General features: G+C 38.8%; 1 protein-coding gene across 1 annotated transcript in view; it reads left to right on the forward strand.

Annotated features, from left to right (window-relative positions):
* The window catches only part of GPC6 (glypican 6), a 791,687-nt gene that overhangs the window by 706,896 nt on the left and 60,831 nt on the right, over nucleotides 1-23,960 (forward strand). The window contains exons 5-6 of the mRNA XM_059822469.1: nucleotides 12,540-12,670; nucleotides 20,525-20,668. Of these exons, the coding sequence (XP_059678452.1) occupies nucleotides 12,540-12,670; nucleotides 20,525-20,668 (275 nt within the window). The remainder of the gene's footprint in view (nucleotides 1-12,539; nucleotides 12,671-20,524; nucleotides 20,669-23,960) is intronic.

The raw sequence follows: 23,960 nt of genomic DNA on the forward strand, positions 1-23,960 counted from the left end.
ATGTCAGGGGTGGTCTGCGATGGTATCTTCCCTGACATCCCTCCTCTCTTAAGCTATTTTATACTATTTTTTACTTTTCAGGTGGAGCTTGAGTGACTCTAGTCATACATACCTTTGTTGTAATTGATGTAAAAGTTTCTCGCTTTGCTTTTAAAGGTATAGGCTAGGAAAATTTCATAGCGCAAGCTCAGTGAGGGGTGGTCGCACCTTGGAGGCGGGTAGTTTTTGGCATGAGTTTTGGTGATATAATGAGTTTATAATGAGCAAAGTTCACCCACAGGACAGTATTTTGTCAAAAAACGACAGACTGTTGGCCCGTTTCCAGGAAAACTAATGCATATTTATCAACTTCCAAAATACTTCACTACACACCATTACACACACTAAATAGGTTATCGTATACTCAAAAGGTCCTTGTACAGTAACATTGTCCTGACCAGGATGCGTATCCTAGTTACCAGGGTGAGTCTCCACCTCCATCCTCAAGGGTACCTGAATTCCGTTGTTATAATCTGGTTCCATAGTATCTTCCAGTTCCTGTCTTATCACAGAGCCTGGCTGCCGTGTCTCCACTCCATTCCACCCTCCGTGTAGATTCTCTTAGAGTCAGCACACCAAGCTCCCCTGGTGTTGCCAACATCTAAGGTTGCCTAGGGAACTTCTGTGGGATGGAACCCTTGCATAACCGCCACACTCCACCCTGAAAGTTTCTTCAGTGCTGTACCTTTCCTTAAAATGCGAATATAAATTTAATTTCTAAGTCACCTCCAGCAATAATTCCACAGGTCCTTCTCAGATTTTCTGGGACAGTCTTCATCTTTACTCTCCTAAACAATAACACCAGTGTGCTTTTTCACCTCACTGTTTACCCCCCTCCCCAGATGATTTATTGTCGTGGTTTAAGCCCAGCTGGCAACTAAGAACCACACAGCCGCTCGCTCACTTCCCCCAGGTGGGATGGGGGAGAGAATCAGAAAAGTAAAAGTGAGAAAGCTCATGGGTTGAGATAAAGACAGTTTAATAGGTAAAGCAAAAGCTGCACAGGCAAGCAAAGCAAAACAAGGAATTCATTCACCACTTCCCATTGGCAGGCAGGTGTTCAGCCATCTCCAGGAAAGCAGGGCTCCATCACGCGTAACGGTTACTTGGGAAGATGAATGCCATTACTCCGAATGCCCCCCCTTTCCTTCTTCTTCCCCCAGCTTTATATGCTGAGCATGACGTCATATGGTATGGAATATCCCTTTGGTCAGTTGGGGTCAGCTGTCCCGGCTGTGTCCCCTCCCAACTTCTTGTGCACCCCCAGCCTACTCGCTGGTGGGGTGGTGTGAGAAGCAGAAAAGGCCTTGACTCTGTGTAAGCACTGCTCAGCAGTAACTAAAACATCCCTGCTTTATCAACACTGTTTCCAGCACAAATCCAAAACACAGCCCCATACTAGCTACTATGAAGAAAATTAACTCTACCCCAGCCAAAACCAGCACATTATGAAAAGTTTACAACAGCAAAGTCTTAAGCATGGAGTCCTGTTAAAAACATCTTTGGGGGAAAAGTTATCCCAACCTAAGTTTTCTACAACTGTCTCAGATTGTAAGCCTAACTTCTAGATAGGTGAAATGAATCAAAGCCCAACCACAGAATCACAGGAAAAGTCTGTGTTCGGAAGGGACCTGTGGAGAGCCTCTAGTGTCCAACCTTCATTTGAAGGCAGGGCCTTAGATGAGGTTTTTCAGGATTCTGCCAAGCCAAGTCTGAATATTTTCAGCAAGAGAGATTCCACCACATCCCTGGCTGACCTATTCCAGGGTTTAATTGTTCACGTGGTGATTTTTTTTTTCTTATAGCCAAACAGAAGCCTGTGTCCATTGTGTCTTGTCCTGCTGCTCCACATCCATGTGAAGACAGTTTCCCCATCTTCTCTGTAGCTACCCTTTAGGCACTGAAGACTGATGAGATCTCCCCTGAGCCTGCTTTTTGTAAGATGAACAAACACAGTTCATTCAGCCTTTCTTTATTTGTCAAGTTCTCCAACCCTCTCATCATCTAGGTGGCCATCCACTAGATCCTTCTAACCCAAAGAATGGCTAAAAATCTATGCACTACATCCAGCAGTAGAGAGACACTATGGAACAGAAAAAAATAATCAAGGAAAAGAAAAAATAGGGTGAGGACCAATTCTCAGTAAACTGCCAATAAGAATGGCAAGTCTGTTAGGTTTAAACTGCATTTTTACAGAAGATGACATTAAATTCATAGATGCCACCACACTTACTTCTTAGTAGAAAGATTATGTGTAGATTAGATGCTGCTAAAGGGTGAAGTTGTTCTTGAAATAACCAAAGCTTTTCTTGAAACAAACTGTTTATAAAAGTAAAATATGTAGCACTTCTCAAGAAGATATAATGGACAGCTCATTAATTATGTTCAAAAGTGTAGCATAAATTCCATCAAGGTTGGAAAAAGTTCTACTGCACAAAATTTCAAAATATAAGTAGGGAAAGAAATAAAAACCAGTGCAGAAAATATAATAACTGTAAATTCTGAATATGAGGAGACACTTGAAAAAATCTGTCAGGACTGACATGGGAAATATGAATTATAAATCAATTGTGATGAAGAGTATAAGGAAATCGGATGCATCAAGGGAATCGAGACAGTTTTCTGAGTCAGACATATGGGCCAAAAAGGGCCTCTGCAAAACAACACTAATGAGATCCAACTTTAAAACTTTAATTAGTTTTAGACACCACAATGCCAGAGAGCTCTTTCAAAAGAAATAAAGAAAACAGCAAAAGACCTGAGGAAATCACTTATGAAAATAGAGTAAAAAAATTAGCATGGAAAGTGTGACCAAGCGCAAACTAAAGGAGGGTATGATAGATGTCTGCAAATATCTGAGGGATGTAAAAACCTACAAAAGAATAGGACTGTTTAAGATGATATGAGGTAGCTTACTAGAAATAGTTGAGTCAAATTAAGCAGCAGAAAAAATACACCACATAACTGGATGAATATTTTAATAGAGATGTACAGTAGACAATGAAATAGCTTTCTTAAAAAAAGTGGGAAGAATATAACTAAGCTATTTTAAAATTGGGCTGGACAGATTGCTAGGGAATGTATACCATGGGTAGTAAGTCTGCATGGGCAGTGGAATGGCTGAAAATGTCTTTGAGGTTCTAATGTCTGTGACTGTACCAAGATAATGAGAGCTATATACTCGGGAGATTTTTACTAAGGAAAGGATACATTAAATATGAAATTTCAGGCTATGATGTGCTGTCGTCAACCATCTGAGCACATCTCATCAAAGAAGAGTCAGAAAGATGGACTTTTTTCAGTGTTCCAAACCCCACATATCTTGAAAGAATTACGCACGCTTGTCTATGTCAATACAAATTTAAAGAACAGACTATAGCTAGCAGGTAGCATACAGGCTCGCATCAGTGATGTTTATTTTATTTACTAACAACATTTTCTGTGACTGATGATGAGACTATTTAAAGATCTCTTGGCATACGGAAAAAGTAACAAGACAAATATTTGATAAACATATTGCATTTTATTAATTGATTCATGTGAAACATTCAGACAAAATCCTCAACAACATTTGGCAGTAACATTTGCTAAAAGTCCAGTTCAGAAGTACACCTTGCATTCAGGTCCATAGGGTGGTGGAAGAATAATAATAGTAGACAAGGATTACTGTTTTGCCTTGTCTTTGCTACTTTCTTTTTGCATACGTGAACAAAAATAAGGCATAATCTAATAACAGTGCACTAAATTATTTAAATTACTCGAAGTTATAAAAAGACAAAGAAGCAAAATCATTTTAATATGGTCATTTTTTTCAATACTTGGAAGAAAAATGTATGCTATGTGAAATGCTCAAAACAATCTAGTGAACCTGCTGTTCACCCTACAAAATTCATTTTGTTGCTATCAGCTGCAATAAGATGACAACTGCGTGTCAATAACTTTTTCATACATATATTGTACATGATATTAAACTGATTTCTTGAGCTGCTCAAGACAAGCCTTTTTTTCCTTTTTTGAGGGAAGAGTAAGTGATATTGTCATCAATCAACACAGCTACATGGCTGATCAGAAATACCAAAAAAGCACATTATAATTTTTAAATCTGCAAATTCTTATAACTGAAATTAAACATAGATAATAAATAACTAGGTCTGATTATCTACACACATTTTTAAATTTTGCCTTTTTAATTAATTGGTAATTAACCTGGCAGGGACAATTCTGGATTCCAGTCCCCCCTACAAGAACTTATGATGTTCTTTTAATTACATCAGGCTTTGGACATCAGCCCTACAAGCATATAAGCTAGAAAACTGGATTCACCCCTTCATAACTGTGTGCCTTAAACACGAAGATAGAGACCAATCTTTCTGTCCAGGTGAATAGCTAAGTATTCCATAGTAACAGCTTTGAAAGGAGAACTGTCAGGCACATAAGAATAGCAGAGGTGGTTAGGGTGTTTTTCCAGCAGGTAAAATTTTGAGCGTCCTCACAGCAGGCAAAAAAATTGAAATGAATCTCCCACATCTTGGTTGTACTGTGTAAAGGTAGGCACCTTCAGGACTGCATTCTTCTTCACTACTCCTTTGAAGAAGTCCATGCTCTAAGAAGAGCTACAGAAACGATCAGCTCAGAAGGACTGAGAGGGTGAACAGTTCCCTGTCAGACTGCCGTGAAGTGTTATTAAGCTTTAAAAAGCATTTAAGGCTGACCTGAAGTTTGTATAGGGTCTGACTTTTGCCTTGCGCATTGCCAGTTTTCTCAGAAAACAGCTCCACCACACAGATCAGGATGGGATTCTGGTCACTGGGGCAGTTCACTAGGGGAACGCATGCAGAGTCCTTTATTCACATGCACACACACATCTTGAACCAGCTCCCTTGAACCACAGCCTGGACCTCAAGACCATCTAGACTCTACACCCACACCTAGACCCTTTACCAAGCATCCAGCTTAGACCTTGGGTCTTTCCAGCTACTGGTCTCCTCCTACTCGCCAGGTAGTGCAGCTTGAAGTTTGCTACCAGGACATTATGCACACAGACACAGAGAATACGCTGCACACCCACACTATTATTCTCAACCAGAAAATGGTTTGGAATAGAGTTTAATAATAATATAGAGCAGACTGCAGCGATCAGGCAGCCAAGAAGTTTGCTGACCAGCAGTGCTTCCACAGGGATGGCCTCTTTCATATCTCCTCTTCTCCCCATTTTCCCATGCTTGTTCCCTAGCTCACCTTAATCCACCTTTCTTTGCCCTTGTTTTCTCCCATGTAAACAACCCACCCCAGGTACTTTTTCCCCATTGCTCCCTGTTTTGCTAACCGTCTGAGAAATCCTGCCATTCTTCATGGTGCTAGCTGTGACTTTTGTTCAGCTGCCTACTCTGTTACTTGTTACCTCCAGGAAAATCTCACACCACGTCCAGCAGTTTCTCATGTTTTGCTCACTTACCTAAACCTCAGGCAAGGACTAGTCATTTGCCTGCATACCTTAAGAGATAAGCTTAACTGGATATTGATAACTGAATATCCAAATAAGGAATATTGAGATCCCCTTTACACAGGTGCAAACATGAGTTTTAAGAAAAGTGCCTTCGCCCCAGAAAAAAAAGAGCAGGATGTAGAGAATTGTAATATTATTATGCTGATACATACGTGGAGCTTAATGATAGTCAGAGAGGAAATCTGTCAATTGAGCCTCATCAGAATAGAACTGTACAGTGTTCTCATATGAATAGTAATGTGAAAAGGGGACTGTGGACCCTAAGAAAAACAGCAGTTTTGGCATCACTGCCATGCCTTACTCTGATTCCTGAGAAAGTAATTCCTAGCACCTCATTAAACGTGAGGTGGAGTTTTACTTTCCTCTTGAATTTTTTGAGTAAATCATAATCTAGCAGCAAAAATTTTGGCAGAGTATTACAGGGATGTATTTCCACTGTTATTATATTTCTAAAAAGTCAATATGTACCCATATTTCACTTTTCAATTTTTATTTTTTATTTTGTTTCATTAATTTACCATCTAACTCTCTAAAGATTTTATGACCACTATTTATATTTAGCGTCATGATGGAAAACTCACTGAGTTTTGCCTACATGACACAGTAAATACAACCCAAATTCCCGCCTCCCCTTGCCCTTGGTCAGAAGGTTGGGAAGCTACCAAATGAGCACCGCTTTGCAGCCCAGCATATTAACAGTTATACCCTTTTCCAAAACAGTCGTTGCCATTCGGAAGGTCATAGTCAACTACAATAAGTTGCTCAGTCTGTTTACAACTGATTCATCTCTCTTCTTCTGCAGTCCATGAACTTGCCCATAGACTAATCTTTTGAAGCTTCCCAAATAAAAATTTATCTTTACATTCTTTTACAAGCAGCTATGTGAACAAGCACTTCACAGTTCTTCATAAATAAGTGTTAGACCACATATATGGGATGAGAAAAAATAGAAACCTCCTGATAGGAAATTTAAGATAAGATCTTCCTCCCTTTTTTCCCAAAACAAAACATACCTTAAGATTTTGTGAAGAACATGCAATTTAGTATTTTACCATTCTTTGTCTCCCTGAAAAAAACAACATTTTTAGAGACTTCATCCACAGATGCTTTTCTGAATTTCCCTGGGGAAAGCTCAGCCAGTGCTGGAATCTCACTGATAATTTAGAAGTAGAAGAACAACAAAGTGTGCTTGAAAGGCAAAACTGATGTTACAGCCAAACAAACACAGACTCAAAAAATGCCTTCCCTTATTAGCTCCCTGAGCCTTACCTTATCAGCTCCCTGAGTCTTCCCTTTCAGACTCTCCTTACATTTTCTTGATGATAGAAAGGTGGCAAGAAAAAGGAGGCACTGCTTGTTTTTACAGGAACTTCATATTTCAGTCTAGTTTAGGGTTTTTTTCACTTCTCAGATGTCTCATAAATCAGTGTCCTTGTCCCTGCTCCTTTTGTTTTAATCTGGGATTTACTAGGAAGCTTTCTGGAAACCTGTCCTGAAGGAAATGCAACATAATCAAGAAGACATCAGTTTTGGTATCAAGATAAGTCAAAAAGACAGTGGCTTGATGCAGTTCCTAGGAAACAGAGGCAGATTCTTGTCTATTTATGTCATTAGTCTATCCATTATTTTGCCTGGAGATGGTCAGGGTTCAGAAAACATCATCGTATCCTGAAATTCACAAATGGCCTTCTGAAATTTTAAGATATACAATAAATCACTTAGCATGGTGATCAGCTTTGTCCTGTGCATCTCATTAAAATGGCACCTATAAAACTTTAAAAAATAAAATCCATGAAGTAAACCAAAAATTTCTGCAGGATCTCTTTCTTATATATTGCTTCAAATGAAATAAGGAAGCCACTGTCAAATACCTATGGTATTTCTTGGTGTGGACAAGGGAATATAAAGCAGTTAAACAGCACTGCTGTGCTCAGTTAGCAGAGACATACAACCTGGGACTCCAGTAGACTTGGTATTTTTACTGCATCAGGAAGGTCCCCACTCCTGTTTTGAGCAACACACATCTAGCAGGAGAGTTCGAGAGCAATGGCACTGACAGTGAATCTAGTGTGCCATATGCTCTGCACTTTCTCAGGACTGTTTTGCAAGCCTATGTCCTCAAGTGAGCAATTAGTCATGTTTATTGTTTCAGAGTCGCTAACAAACCCGCAATGCAAGAATGACTTACCTAAACTGAGTTCCTGATCCCTTTACCCAGCAGCTAGATGCCAGCTTTTTGCCAAGTGCTGTAGTATGTGGAGAGAGAAGACACGTACTTAGTCTAAGAAAAGCAGATTTTGAAAAATGCGAAAGAGGTAAAAATTAAGAACGTATGTAATTGAACAATACAGTCCAAGTGTATTAACAACATAAAAAAAAGGTAGTCAATTAATCAATCAGTTTTCAGAGCGCAAACAATAATTAAGCTCCCAATATCTCCTATTCGAGCTGACTGAGAAATTATTAAACCCACACAGAATCCCACTGAACTGAATTAGGCTTTCTTTGAGTTCAAGGATCTGTTCTTGAAAATGAAGATTTCAAGACTGAGGCATATAGATTTTTCTTAACTTCATTTTGAAAGCTTTCCAGCTTCTCCTGTAATAATATTCATAACCTTTTTAGGAGAAAAAAGAGACTTGGGACAACAGTGTTGTGCTTGTTACATGATTATAGATTTGAAGAGCTACAGTCTGGGAAGGGCCATTAAATCATTTTGACTGTCCTGTCATAAATCTCAGATCACTAAATTTCATCTGATTTTCACTATATTCAACCTAACAACTTTTATTTCATTCAGTTGCATAGGAGACCTGGTGTCTATATATTTTATGTGTTCATATAGAGTTGTGCAAGTGAATAATAAGATTTAGCACTGCAGTGAGGGTTAAGGTTGGCAAACAAAAGGATGCAACCTAATGAGCTGAGGAAATATTTTCCAAGGAAGGAGTCCACCTTAAGACAACACACTGTGGTTTTATTTTTTTCTAGAGATCAATGTTAAGAATAGGAAATTCAGTCTGAATTTTAATCTGAGGACTAACTCAAAGAATAAGTAGATAGAAGCTAGTTAATTACAATAGTGATTATGTTCCCAAGGGGCCTGCACACTCGCAATAATATGACTGCCTTGTTCTTCAAGGCTTCTCTCATTCTAGGGCTCTCAGATATCATCTGGATAGGTTTAACTTAATATTAGGGACAATATGGTGGTTAAAGAAAGGGTAAAAGGAAGAGCTCAGTCAGACAGAGGCTAAGAAAATAATTTTGGAGTTCATAGAAGTGGCACTTGCTTATCCTTTTTTGCCCGACTGAGCTTGTACTCCTATCAAAAGGAGACAGAAGTAACCCAGCAGCCCAGTCACTGCTAAATCAGTCATGGCCCCACACACCTGCTGAAACTGAAGAAGATGAAATGAGTCCTCAAACAACATTAGTTTTCCATTTATGCAAGAGCTCAGCTGAACTGTGCAATTGACCAAGTCTTGTAGTCTGAGCTGAGCCCTAAAATGAGCCTTAACTGGAAGCACAACATGTGTCAGCCTCAGAAATAATGTTGCAGGAGGAACCTGTTTTACCTTAGCCCTTCAAGCCTCTCTCATCTCAGCATTTAATCCATTTCTCAGACTCTGCCTCTTCAAATATGTCCCTGTACAAGCCTCTAGTTTAACACTAGTTCTGTCCCACATTGTAGCTCCAATCAAAAATGGTCCAAAGTCATTCCAAGCCAGAGAAGGAGATAGCAATTAAAGAATATGGACAACCTGAGATCTACTGCTTGATTTTGCTCTCTATTCTTTTTCTTTTCTTTTTCTTTTTTCTTTCTTCTCTTTTCTTTCTTCTCTTTTCTTTCCTTTCCTTTCTTTTCTTTCTTTTCTTTTCTTTCTTTTCTTTTCTTTTCTTTCTTTTCTTTTTTCTTTTCTTCTTTTCTTTTCTTTTCTTTTCTTTTCTTTTCTTTTCTTTTCTTTTCTTTTCTTTTCTTTTCTTTTCTTTTCTTTTCTTTTCTTTTCTTTTCCTTACCTTACCTTACCTTACCTTACCTTACCTTACCTTTTCTTTCCTCTTCTCTTCTCTTCTCTTCTCTTCTCTTCTCTTCTCTTCTCTTCTCTTCTCTTCTCTTCTCTTTTCTCTCTTCTCTCTTTTCCCTTTCCTTTCCTTTCCTTTCCTTTCCTTTCCTTTCCTTTCCTTTCCTTTCCTTTCCTTTCCTTTCCTTTCCTTTCCTTTCCTTTCCTTTCCTTTCCTTTCCTTTCCTTTCCTTTCCTTTCCTTTCCTTTCCTTTCCTTTCCTTCCCTTCCCTTCCCTTCCCTTCCCTTCCCTTCCCTTCCCTTCCCTTCCCTTCCCTTTTCTTTCCTTTTTCTTTTAAGCATAAAGTTATAGTCCATGTCATTGAAACATAAACTTGACTCTAAGCTTAACTTGAACCCAAGCTCTTCAAACCACCATCAGACCTATACCATACTACATCAAACAAGGAAGCTCAACGTAGCAAAAAGCTCACAGAGACCTTTGGCAACCAGGAATTACCCACATTTCTTAGCCTCTGCCCACTTCCAGTGCAAACACTAAGGAAAGACTAAGTCTATGGATAGGGTTAAGGTTCAGAAAATAGAAGCTGATGAGCTAAAGGATGTTTTTTCTAAAGATGGAAACTGTCCAAGCCAGGAACAGATTTTTAGTTTGCATCTCCTAGAACTATTAACTTTGAAGTTGAAGCCACTTGCTTGAGGAAAGGCTGTTCTTACGTTAAAGCTGTAGTTCTTTTGTTCAGTTAAGGATGATGCACTTTTCTGCCACATAGCTGAAATTCTACTTCAAGATTTAATTCAGAACTACTGCCCCATGCCATCAGAAGAAACAGCAAGTAGACTCAAGCCACCACCCATTCTCATGAAGGGTGTCCAGCAATTACCTATTTACTGAACTCTACTTCAACACAGTCCCTTATCCAAAACACATACTTGAGCTTAGCACTAGACTTGTCCAAGCTGCTAGTTCCCTAACTAAGGTGTGCTCGGACAAAGAGGTGCCTGTCCTTAACTTAACCTGTGGGGTAATTCTACCAAAAAAAAAAAAAACCTTGTAACTGTTTTATACATTAACACTAATCTTAACCCTAACCCTGAACTAAACCACCAAAATCCAGCCACCAAGACCTGTGCCCTAACAACGCCTCATACTGGTTGTGGCAGGTAGGATTTAGGCTGATCCCATTGCTCACTAAGTGCTAAGGCATAAATGTTTTATACAAGTCATTCCAAACGTGTGAGGGAGAAAATCCTTTATATTAGTCCACACTTAAAAATTCTCCTTGCATGTGGAAAAATTGCTAACTTATTGCAGGAATCTTTAAGTGTATGCGCGTGCATGTGTATAGGTGTGTGTATCTTTGTGTGTACAAAAACTGTTTTGCTTCTGTGTCAGAGCTAGGTGCTTATTTCACTGAGTTTCCCACTGGAAAGGGTTTAAACTAAAGAATTTTAAAATAATGTACAGCCAAAATAACACCTCTGTTTGAAACCAAATTCCTATCATCTCACCATTTCTCACAGCTACCAACAAGTGTTATACGCCCCACTCCAAATAACTGGCATTACTCTCTTTATAGCCTAAAAGTACTGTGAAATATTAGACACGAATTTGCAAAAGTGCTTAGGTACTTGCGCTGCCAAGTAATTTCAGTTTCAGTGGGATTTTCAGGCATGCATTGACTGCATATAAACAACACATTGTAGCCCTCAGATCAGGCTGTCCACAGGAGTCTGTGTCTTAACTGCTGGGGTGAGGCACCAGCCTCTTCTTCCCATACATCCACACACATGTGCTTCTGTGGGGAGGGAGAAGACGGACATGCAGGCTGGTAAGAAGCCCCGGGACTCCCCAGACAAGTGCAGACCTAACACTGCCATCGGGGCTACGGGGTGCTCCGTGCCTTCTCCACACAGCTGCCATGGGACTGGTGCTTACAACAGCAAAACACGCATGGGATCTAGTTTGGAAGGAAGTCTGGTTAGCACCTTTTGGAGCCTAAGTCTGAGGGATAAAGAAGAGAGCATGTGAAGATTTTTGTTTATCACGTTAAAATTGCAAGTGGCATCTGTTTAAAGCTAATTAGATGCTGAAAATTTCAAATGCTAACATATGAGACAAGGATAAAATATGATGCTCAAAGGTGTAGTATAAATCCAGTTTATCGCACGGCTATTGCCACAGAAATTGTGATGAATTTGTGTCTGCATAAACAAACATATGTGATGTATGGCAAAACCTTTTTTACTGTTATTAATTTCTGTTCAGTTGCTTGGGTTTTACTAGTTAATAAACACAAATAGATAAAATTATTTTGGAGAGGGGCTCTATTGTAAATTAAGAAAACAATTGTTTTTAAAATCCAAAACATACAAAGAATATATTTTTCTGCATAAAACTTTCAACCATGTTTTGAAAATGTAGCAAGGCAAACATGGTTTATACCTATACCTATGGCAGAAATCCAATATTCATCTGCTGTTCATATTGCAAGAAAATGAGATCATTAAGGTCAGAAAGAACAGCTGCTTTAATTATAACACCCTGATATATCATATCAAAGTTTTCATCATCTCACACAAACTCTAAGAACATACCCCAGGGATTCATTTCTATCATCCTGCTTTTTCTCAGGAAGGAGACTACATAAGAACACTCCAGAGCACTGGCTGCTTTGAGTGGTGCAATGCTGTGTAAAAGAATTTTACCCCAAGCTCAATAATTCTATGGCAACTATTATTAATCTAACTTTTACATCCTTTATTCCTCTTTCTGTGGTGATAGTGGTAGGGGAAGATATTTTTGGCAGTGGGGAAGCTGCCCTGCAAGCCTCATGGTTCCACCGCCACACGTCCCCACGGGCTCCTGCCTGGGAGCGCTCGGTACCCATGCCTCCGGCTGGCGACGCTGCCTGAGGCACCCAAAGGTATCCCTTCTTTAAGGGAATGGCTGCTTTGTGTTTTAACAGATGCTATGCTTCTGGTAGCGGAGAGATTAGAGGGACCATTCAACATTGAATCAGTCATGGATCCTATCGATGTCAAGATTTCTGAAGCCATCATGAACATGCAAGAAAACAGCATGCAGGTGTCGGCAAAGGTACTGTGTGAGTCGCGCCTTCTCTGTTGATGAATGTCACAAGCAGGGGAAAAACGTCTCCACCATTTTTCTGTCCAGACTTTAAGAAAGATTGGCCAGACCACTAGAAACTGCTTTTGCTCATTCGACAGTTCACCAGGCTGCCTTTGAATCCTTCATCTAGTTAAACAAGCTCAAAGTTTTCAGAAGGGAGTGGCAAGGAGAAAGGTGCCATTTAGCAAACTCCAAATTAATAGCTGTAAGAGATTTAAGGAAAAGAGAGAGTGCTGAAAATTAGCGGTAACTCTGTAAGCAATATCCTGCAGAGTACATTTGGTAACTTCTGCTTGTGTCTCATCTGTGATTCTCCATATTAACTTCCAAACACATTTTGATCTGTCTAGGTCAGACTGAAGTACAATGTGTTTGAGGTGAATACACAAAATGTTCCATTTAACCTCCTTTAATAGCCACTCAAGGGAAATATCATTACATTGGACAGCCTCTGATTACCAGACCTCAGGTTGATAGAGTTTTGTTTGGATGCTGACACGAAGATAAACAGAGTTAATAATACCAGCTTCCTCCTTTCCATTTTTAGTGTGCATGTGTATACACAGATCACCACCACCTCTGAACCTCATGTTAATAAGATCCTTCGAATTCAGTGACAGATGCTGTTGACCCAATAGTCAACAATTAATGGTTTTTCCTTAACATTCGTCAGTGCACTGCAGCTCAAAATCTAAAGTCAACAGTTTGCCAGGTTCTCTGCATTAGGAGTTTCTACCTCCGATTGATCTCCCGGTAGTCAGTGAGGTGCTGGCTAGACTGCCATCTGAGCCAGTGAATTTCCATTGCTTGGAAGGAAGCTGCCATAGCTGGGAAAATTGTGGGGACAAAAGGCAGGAGGCTGAGGTCAATATTCTTCCTGCCAACCCAAAATTAGATGCTTTTTATGGCCCCAGTGCTGCAGGTTGCTAAGGATTTCCTTCAAGATGCTTTTTACTTTCAACGTACATGAAGTTACTCAGATTTTAAAAGCAGTCTACATCCTGCGCGATGAGACTTTGTTCTGGCAGCAGTGGTCAAGGCGTTTAACAGCCAAATTCTTTCAAATATTTTGGGAATTAAAGACTGGCTTCAGCAAACTCAGGCCTTACATCAAAAAAAGAAACAAAATATATTTTCACTGAAAACTCACTCAAGGCTCAGGTGTATTTCATTTTCCTTTTTACTTGCTTGCTTCTCACAGTGTTTCCATTAGTTGGGACGCTGCATCCCCTGCCAGAGTCCAATGACATCACCTTGGCAGAAGCTCATCTCACTACTCATTTGTAGCAGAGCAGACTGTTTCTCCTGTCCCTCAGAAATATTTTATTTGCTGTAACGATTAATAAATCACAGCAATTCCATTTGCAATGTAAAGTTTTTCTTCTAAGAGAAACCTTAGCCAGTATTTTTTTAAATCTTGAGAAACAGAAACCAAATTATATCAGTGAAATTTATTTTATTATATTTTCATAGATAACAGAGCTGTCTATCCTTGAGGGGCCTTTGTATATTTCTGTGTAGACCATTATTCTCTGAAATGTGATTTCCTTGTTTTCCTAGGTTATATCCATCTTTTTTTCAGGTCCTAACACATGGAAATGCTTTATTCTTAAAGAAAAGTATAAGAAACAAAGACTTTGGGTTTAGTGCTGTGTTCTCCTATGTCACGTCAGATCTGTAGAGATGATATACGAGCGGACTTTGAATCAGTCATCTGTCGTCTAATTTTTCCCCCTTATACATACTGGCCACTTAGAGCTTCAGTGAAAATGACAGCTACCTTGCCAGATGTAATGGGGTGCATGGAATGCAATTGCAGACCTAATGTAGGAGAAAAGCCATGCTTGTCAATTATTCTGAGACGCTGCTCAGAAAGCTTCAGGCACAGTGCTGAAATCACGCTATTTTCTCTTTCTTCAAACAATTTTCTATCTTGCATTTGACTGTACCCACTGAAAATGTGGTGACTAGGAATCACAGCTTTTTTTCCAAAAGTCAGTCAGCACATTTTTACAATGGGAAAATGATGATGCACTAATAATGTTATGCCTGCAACACCCACATACACATAGATTATTCTTCACCACAGACATGCAGCTTTTCCTACCTAAAAATCTGATTGATGTCTGGGAGGAGGCTCTATGCTGTATTCAGTAGAATTTGGGGCCATTTTTTATAATGTTGTTTCTCTTTTAAAAGGAGTGGAACAAATGAAAACAGTTTCCTCCTCAAGGACCTCTCGCTAATCTCATCCTCTTTGTGGGCAGAAGACCCAGAGTTCATTTAATCCAAAATCCATCCCTCTCTGTTTCAAATATTTATATAAAATTGCCGTATTCCAAAACTCATTTGCATTAAATTGTACTATCAATTTGTCTTTCTATCACAAAATGATGTTTTGTAATTATACCAGCTGCAATTACATATTGACATTTATTAGAGAAAAATAGAAGTATGTTTGATATAACACATTGACTGTACATTACTGTGCATATGGAGGCAAAATTAAGTGAGCAACAATGTACTTTCCAACATAATAAGTGTATACAAATAAGTAAGAACGCATGCTCTTATGTGAATGATGAAGTCTTCAATTTTAGACATCAGCAGAAAAATACATCATGAACTTCCTAAGTGTCCATTTTTATCGTTTGTCCCTCCATTCTTCACTTGATGTAGTACTGAAGGTTTTGTCCAATATCTTTTTCCTATAAATATGCACCTCTTATTCAGCACTATTCTTCTGAGAAATAGTCTTCATGGTTACAGTTATACTAATAAATAAAAGGGGGACAAGGACCAGTGCCTGATCCTGAGGCCGAAGTGTCACAGCCTGATTCATTTCTATACTGCTGAGAGCTACCTTCCCTGGAGCTGTTTCATTCTGCCAAGAGCAAGTTGGAGCAGTCCAAGAAAAAGCCAATGAGTTAGCAATTAATCAGTGCAGACAGTCAGAGCTTATTGCTTGAGTTCACGCCTTGTCTTTCATTTCCTTAGAAGACACAAACCCTCTGTCTTCCACTCTTGATGGGTGCACATCAATATCAAGGCAGAGAATTATAGAGGTGCCACATGTACCTCTTCTATCTTTGTACTTCCAACCAAGGACATACAGACTCAGCCATATCCCAGTACCTGTCACTGCATAAAATGGAGAATTTCTGTTCCTAGACCATTAACTTTTCTTGTTTGTCTGCTGAATGCAGTTGATTCTTTTAGCACAGTTGACATTAACCAGGTACTAGCATTATGTTAAGATCCTCCAATCCTTCCTGAGGCTGGAATCTTTCTCCATTTTCTTGATATTTCTCTGCAGTCTATATTCAGCACTGGCTGTCTAGAAAGTCTACCACAAATCTCTAGGCTTCACACACTGCTCACCTTGTGTGGCTGTCATGTCCCTGAACGACAGCCACACGAGGTCCTTATTTTGCCTCAGGGAAAGTCACATTCCTGACAGCTGCAATATCTGGAGATGCTTTTCAAAAAGGAGCAATGGTCTAGAAAGTCAGACCCTGAGGCCTTTCTGCCAGAGGAATCTACGTGCTCTGAATCAGACCCGAGTTTCCCCTCTCCAAAAAAAGGCAAGGACTGAAGAGCATCAAAACCAACTTCCATAGCTTCATCATCTAACACCTGCAGCCATTCTGACCTTCTGCAAGCCAAACCACAAAGAGTGCAAAAACAATCAGTCTGCGCTGTCTGAGATGCCTCCCAAGACATCAGCACTTTTTAAGAGTAGGCTTTGCAATCTGGGTCTACCCAGACTTCAGTGGTGTTCCCTGAAGGTTGCCACTGGTAGAAGTCAGGTTGCAACAGATTTACCTTGGGTTTCACCTGATAATGCCTGAGACAGACACGTTATCTTCATTATTGAAATGTCTTTGTTATTTGCCAGTGATGCCTCTTTGGTATTTGAACATTATAGTGCCAAACTCAGTGCTCAGCAACAGCTTGATTATTTCTCAGGTAAAAGTTTCATATTCTGTGTATTGTTTCCCATGGTTCATATCCAAGTCTTAGTCATAGCACACATTTACCTCATTCTTATTCTCATTCTCCCTGAGGTAATTCAGGGAGTCATATTCAGAGAGTCGTAACATATAAACGCTCATTTCAATCCTGGCCAAAACGAAATTATTTTGGGGGCCTTCACAATCTTCCCATAAGGCTGTCAGTACCATTACTTTTGATTTCTGCTTCAAGTCAAAGAGTAAATCCTACATCTGTTCCATTTTAACAATATGAACGTTCAGTAGTTGACATCTGCAGAGATTGCTCATTCACAAGAAGTGGAGAAAAACTCAAAAAACAGCAGAAAAGATATTATAACATCCATTTTTCTTCAAAGTGGAGAAAATTCCTAATCTGGTTGCATCAGCATAAATTTGTATTCGTTGCTACTCAAAACACAACATACTGGACTATTTGCTGCATTTTAAATAGTCTGGTTCTATAAAGATATGTTTGGTTGCTGTGTCATTTGGCTGCCATGCCAAGATTTTTCCACTTTCCTAATGGCTATCCCATAACTGAGTCTCCCTTTAGTAAGTCTTAAATCTACTTTTATCTGAGCTGATAGATGTGCCATTTTAACCTATAGATGTATGTTCCTTTTCGGCAATTACTTCAGCTAAAAGGATGAATGAGCTCCATGACATAGCAGACTACCTATGCATTATTTATGAAGAGGAAATCTTCATAAAACTACATCCAAGGTTCTTCTTAAAATAGACTCTGAGTTTCATATTAACAAAACCTCTTCATTTATCTGTGTTCTTTCCAGAGCCCTGTGCAGGAAAAATATAATGACATTTCAGGAAAAAATCAATGCTACTCTATCTGAAGATGAGAGAGTCAATGGGGCAGAGTCATACAGAGACACTCAATAGGAAACACTGAGCACTAGCACATGTCTAAATAACAGTGTGACTCGAGGCTTCATAGAGAAAAAACTCTTATCTGCTGGGATTCAAAACTGTGAGGTCTCCTGGGAAAAGGAGTCTTTTTTTACTGTATCTGCTTCCTAGTCCTGAAGTAGATACCTCCATTTAGTCAGCTCAATAGGTGTAATTCTTCACCGGCTCTGTTGACTTGACCTCATGGCTTGGTTCATCTCCCTGACCACAGAGGTCTGGTGCTCTTTGTGAAACCCTAGGATAACCCATTTGAGCTTTAGCTGCAGTTCAGTGGGGAATGGTCTTGTGTTAAGACAATCTTAACAGATGTCTCGGATATCCCAGGACATCACAAATGATTATAGATGCTGATGTGAGAGCAACTGAAGGGAGATTTTGATCTCCACTGTCTAAAACGGGAGCATAGATGTTTAGCTTAAATATAGACACCTGTATCTACATACCTAAATTTAGGTTTCTTAATTTCAAATGGAATCCCTTCTCTAAATTCAAATGAAATGGACTGCACCAATTACATGTAAAATGCAATTTTTTAAAGAGAGTGGATTCATGCTGCCTATTCACGACACACGTAATGAAACACCAGAATATTTTTCCAGAAATTGCTCAGTATCTCTGAGTAGCATTGTGAAGAAAGTATTTGATGTACTGCTTCTTAGGAAGCATTTGTTAATTTCAGTTATCAGCTTTACATTTTCTGTTTAGTCAGTTAATACCTGGACACAAATTAGAAAATGTCTCTTTTGCACTCAAAATTTAGTTAGTGAATATTGTATCCTTACTGCATTTCTGCCGTGTCATTTAAAAAGTAAATTATTTCTTCTTCTGTGATGTAAAAATTGCTACCTAATTTCCATCTCTATTATTGTCTGGCTGTATGTAAATTTGTTCATATAAAACTACTTGCTACAACTATTTGTATGAAGCTAAATGCCACAAAGTCTATCCTGGATTTTTTTCAGTATGTCATAAGAAAAATGAAATATAAATTATGTAGACTCGCAGTTATTCCACATGGTTATACAAGTAGCCTAACAGTCACACACTGTGAAATTTAATGAGAAGATTCAGTACCCTCACTTTCCTTTCCCCTGAGAGTCAAGTTGCATGTTTTGGATAACTGTCACTTGTCTTTGTAAGCAAATACCTGATTGCTTAATTTACTAAATGGGATTTCATAGATATCTAGACAAATGGTTACATTTTCTGCACATAACTTATCTTCAGTCAGAAGAAATATGAGTAAAATTTTGTAAGTATAACTGATGCCCCCAACATATATTTGGCCCTTTAAAATGTACAGTATCATACACAATCATGAGTAAATCCTGAACATTAATCTTAGCCAAATTTTCTTCACAGAGGAAAAATAAGATTCTTTCCTGCTGAAAAATTTAAAACTTTACAAGCTAAAATCATCTTTTCTGTTTGATTAAATGAATTTATTGTCCAATAGTCCTCATGACTTGGGAGGCTAGAAACTACTAAAAAAATCTTACAGATAGTCTCAAACCAGACCAAGCAGTATTCCACTCATAAATTAAAAATCCCAATGGACATACAGCAGCTGACTTGCTGGACTTTAAGCCAGAACAGACCTGATGATTGGACATAAATTTAGTACGAATCAGTTTCTTTCAGCAAATTTTGATTCATTTGGGGCCTCTAAATTAACATCGGGAAACATAATAAAGTGCCAATTGTAATGTATCCTGAAAGCAACAAAAGTCACAACATCCATGGCTACTTCAGAGACAACCACTCAAGGCAGAAAATCTAAAAGTCTAAAAGTGAAACACGAGTCTTTTTGATTGCCGACTCACAACATAGCTGTTATCTGCCCCACAAAAAGGAATAATCTGGTCCTACAAACAAAACACAGCACCTGCGTAAGAGTTTTCACCTCCACAAAGCTCATTCAGATGGATAGTTTGTGTCTGGCATTAGGGTTTTGTAAAATATATCTTACAAGAAATTCTGACATTTAATTTTTTTTCTTCTGAATGGAGGCAAAATGTTGAAACAGACAAAATACAATGGTCACAAAAAAGAAAGATGATTCCAGAACTGAAAAGGTTGTTATGAAGGCAAACACTAGGATCCTACTTCATCAGAGCAATTGAAAAATTTAACTCTGTGAATATTACACTTCCTTTCAGCCGAACAACTTCTGTGAGAGTTCCTCTGGGATATATACTTGATATCCAATAGTCAAAAGCGTCCTCTGTGTCCTTTAGTATCCACCGGATATATGCTACTGAAACTTTTTTCCAAATCGAAGTATATAAAAAATTTCATAACCCTGAACATTATTTTTTATACCTAGAAAACAAACACACTAGCAGAAAATAGTTCTCACTATTGCCCACTCAATATGCCTCACCCCTCTTCTAGGGAGAGACTTGCTAGGGAATAAGAAAGTAATCCAGTTATAAGACTATTTCATCATTGACCTTTTCTCTGAGACTACAAACAAAATTACCAGGTAGGAAGAGCTGTGGGTAGGGATTATGAATGAGCTGTGATTCTGGGTAAATACCACATTCTAACAAAAACTAAAACAATTATCAACTAAGTCCTGCCACAAAGGACTTCCTTTAACTCATTTCTCTTCCTGGAAAGATAGCAATTAAAATGCTTTCAGTTGTTAACTTCTTAGAATAATCACCTTCCTAAATTAAGGGGTTTTTTAAGGTCCCTATATGTTTTTGTAACTTCACCAAGTAATTAATAATGCTTAATTATTAATCTGAGTTTTAATGGAGGGCAAGAGCTCAATTCACTATTATCAAAATTTCAATCAAAGCTGGTTTCAAATATATGAAAGAGAGAATAAAGAGGCTGTAAAATACTAGCTTCCCTCTTTTGATGATTGTCATATAACCTACAATGTCTTCCTCAGGTTTTCCAAGGATGTGGCCAACCTAAACCAGCACCTGCCTTGAGATCTGCCCGTTCTGTCCCTGAAAATTTCAACACCCGCTTTAGACCATATAACCCAGAGGAGCGACCTACAACTGCTGCTGGCACAAGTTTGGATAGGCTGGTAAGGCAAAATATATCCCATTTTCGAATTAGTAGAAATGGCTTGGTAATCTGGTAGAAGAGTGATTATCTCTTGACAATTTTTTTTAATAATTTCATAATCACTCTACATAGTTTCTATGCCAGCTGTTCCAGCACTCAGTAAATCGTTTTTTCTCCATTGGAAATGGCACAGAATTGCATTATAGGAGAACAATATGACTTAGTTTTTACGTAGTAGAAATGTTAGACAAGAATAAGCTCTTTCCTGCAGGCCAAAAAACAGATGAGTCACGACAGGTATTTCGCAGTACAAATTCTCTTTGAAAAGTGATCTACAGCAATATTTTTTTATTTTATTTTATTAAAAATGTTTTTATATATTAAAGCAATTTTTAGCAGCTAGTTCTTTAACATACACACTTGCAAAGGCACATTGATTTGTTCCACTTCTTTACTTAATTATAAAATTACCACTGCTTTATCTCCATCCATCTCAAAAATTGACTTTTATCAGCTAAAACTTCAGTGATCATTAATCTTGCTTTATTTATGCAATCATTTTGAAAACAAGACTTTAACATAAGATTATTTTCTTTACTACCAGTCATTGGATTCACATTTCAGACTTCGATGTTCCTGCTGTAGATTTATAGTGGGCTAATTATTATAACTGTTAGTACTGTCTCAGCAATCATCTCGAGGTAAAGCCAATGAGCAAAATTAAAGAGTTTTAAAGCATCTGAATTAAAACAGACTGTATCTCATACCCTCCGCTTGCCGAGCTTACTGCTGAACACTTGCACAGCATTGGTCTGTCTTGCTGAAGAGAGTCGTGCTCAGGGCTGTAGCGAGAGGGGAGAGGAGTGCCCAGCTGGAAACAGCCAGTTAGTTGGGGGTATGAGGATTCGGTGAGCTGCACTCCTGCTGGGTACCAGGCAGGTGCTAGCTGCACTGGAGCACCAAAATGCCTTGCTATGGTTCTGATCACAAGCCTAAGAAGTCTAGAGGTTTGTCCCATACACAGCTTAAATTGCTGAGCAGGAACCCAAATATACTAATTCAGATAAGGACCCGGGTATCTCCTCGACACCATCATTCAGCAAATTCCTTTGACAATCACAGTAGTCTTCCATAGTGCCAAGTCTTTCCAATTGCCTTTATCTATGCTGTATTCTATCTATGTACTGTATTCTGTCAATCTTCGTTGCAATTCAGCTAAAAAAATATCATGGCATTTCTAGTCAGGACATGGGATTACCCTGCAGCAAAAAGCAATGTTTGTTAGTTCTCTGCTTTTCTGGAAATCGTGTAGCCTGGTTATCCTAAAAGGAGAAGCAGAAAAGATGATGTTTACCTCCATTGTAGGCTTAGGTCTTTCTACCACAGCAGATTCATAAGCCAGTGTAGTATCTCAGGCTAAAAATCTGGCTAGTATTGACAGGTATTTGACAGGTTCTTAATTTTACCCTTTCGCTTTAGATTCAAAGAACAAGCCCTTGTGCATTGCTCAGTGCAGAGGTCTGGATCTTGATCTAGAATTGGCCAAGGTAAAGCAAAAGGTGACCAAAGCCTGTAGGTTTCAGTCATGTTCCGGACAAAGCTAAAGGTTGCAAACAGAGGAAGTGGGAGGAAGCACATAAAAAGGAAGGCTGGTAGCACAGTTCAGCTTTAATTACTCTGGTGTTGTAAGGACAGTTCAAGCATTTGTTCAATGAAACAGACAAGTTTAAGAGACATACCATACTGACATAAGGAGAATTCTTCTAAACACAGTAATATCTTTTTTAAACTACAAGCTTCCAAAGTACTGAGCAGCATCCTGAATAAAGCAGAGATGTGTCACATGCTGCTGGGCTTTAAAGGCTGTAACTAATGAAAATTGCCAATGCAGATAATTCTTTATAACTCATAATATCTTGTAGACTTTCAAAAGGGAACATGTCTCCATATGATTCAGCTAGGTTTGTTCGTGCATTAGTTCAGAAAAAACAAAGAGCTTAGCATTGCTGCTGTTACTTTTAAAAGTGTTCAAGCCCAATACCTATTTGTTTTGCTTGCTGGAGATATTTAAAATAATAGCTACTTGTGGCCTGTTAATGATGAGTGTTGGTATCAAATCCATCTCCAAATGGCAGTGATGCACGTGTTATCTCCTTTTGGGTTAAGACCAACAATCTCTCAAGTTAGAGGTGGCTACTGACCTCAGCTGGAGCAAGGAAAGGCTGTTTATGAGGATTAGAGCAGAAGGCCTTGTTTTAGAGCTGTAAACCCTTAGCAGCACTTGGGAAAGGTCACTGCCTGCATCTCACACCAACTTAGGTAATTTTATCCAGAAAGATAGAAATGCTGCACTCCTACCTCACAGGAACACCATTCAACCTGCCTACATTAGATCCTTGGTGTTTAATGTGCTGAATCATTCCCTGAATCACGTATCTCTCTTCATTAACTATAGACAGAGCCTGGAGGACCAGCTTCAGTTAGATCCTCCTCACCCTTGCAATGCAAAAGGATGGAAGGAGAATCCCACTCACAGCTGTTCTCCAGTCCGCACACACATAATTTTCTATTGCTTGCTTAATACAAACATACAACAATATTAGTGTTTTCATAGTCATATCAAACAGTTAAAGCCCCTTGTGATTACTATAGATATAAGAAACAAATCCTTCCATTTGAGTCAGCTGACTGTTCAGTGCTTTTAGAAGTCTGTTCTGGAGTTTGTATTCATAAAACACTGTCAGACCACTTAACTTTAAACTGTCATCGCAAAGTCCAAACATGCAGCTATGTAAACCTCGAAAGAAGTGACAAACAATTCTGTCTTTGACAGTATGTCTTCAGAAGAGACCAAGTTTAGTAAATATTTCCTTTCAATCTTATACAAACATGTAGCATATCTGAACTGATTTTTTTTTACTCCTGCTCATATCCCTCATAATCTGCTGATATTTATAAGCTTAATTCAGGTAAGCATATTTTGTCAGGTATGTTGCACAAAGCAGCCCTCATAAGAAGCCTACACTGAAGTCACCAGGTACTGAACCCTTCTGAGAAAATGCTCCTTCATCCTTGCCTGAACTTGTATGACTAATCCAGCTATTCCATTCCAAGAGGGAGAACAGTTTCCCTGTGTTATTGTCATAGCTATAACCAGTAAGGCTTAATAAACAAGACCTAGATCAAAATAAATTGTGAGAAATGTGAAAAAAAATCTAAATATCCCCCAAAAGCAGTGGTATAGCTGGTTTAGAAAGCATCAGATGTCTTTAAGAAATTACATAGAGCTTGAGAGAATTGTCTAAGCATAG

This window comes from Gavia stellata, chromosome 1 (assembly GCF_030936135.1).
Source record: "Gavia stellata isolate bGavSte3 chromosome 1, bGavSte3.hap2, whole genome shotgun sequence".
Classification (NCBI taxonomy): Eukaryota; Metazoa; Chordata; class Aves; order Gaviiformes; family Gaviidae; genus Gavia; species Gavia stellata.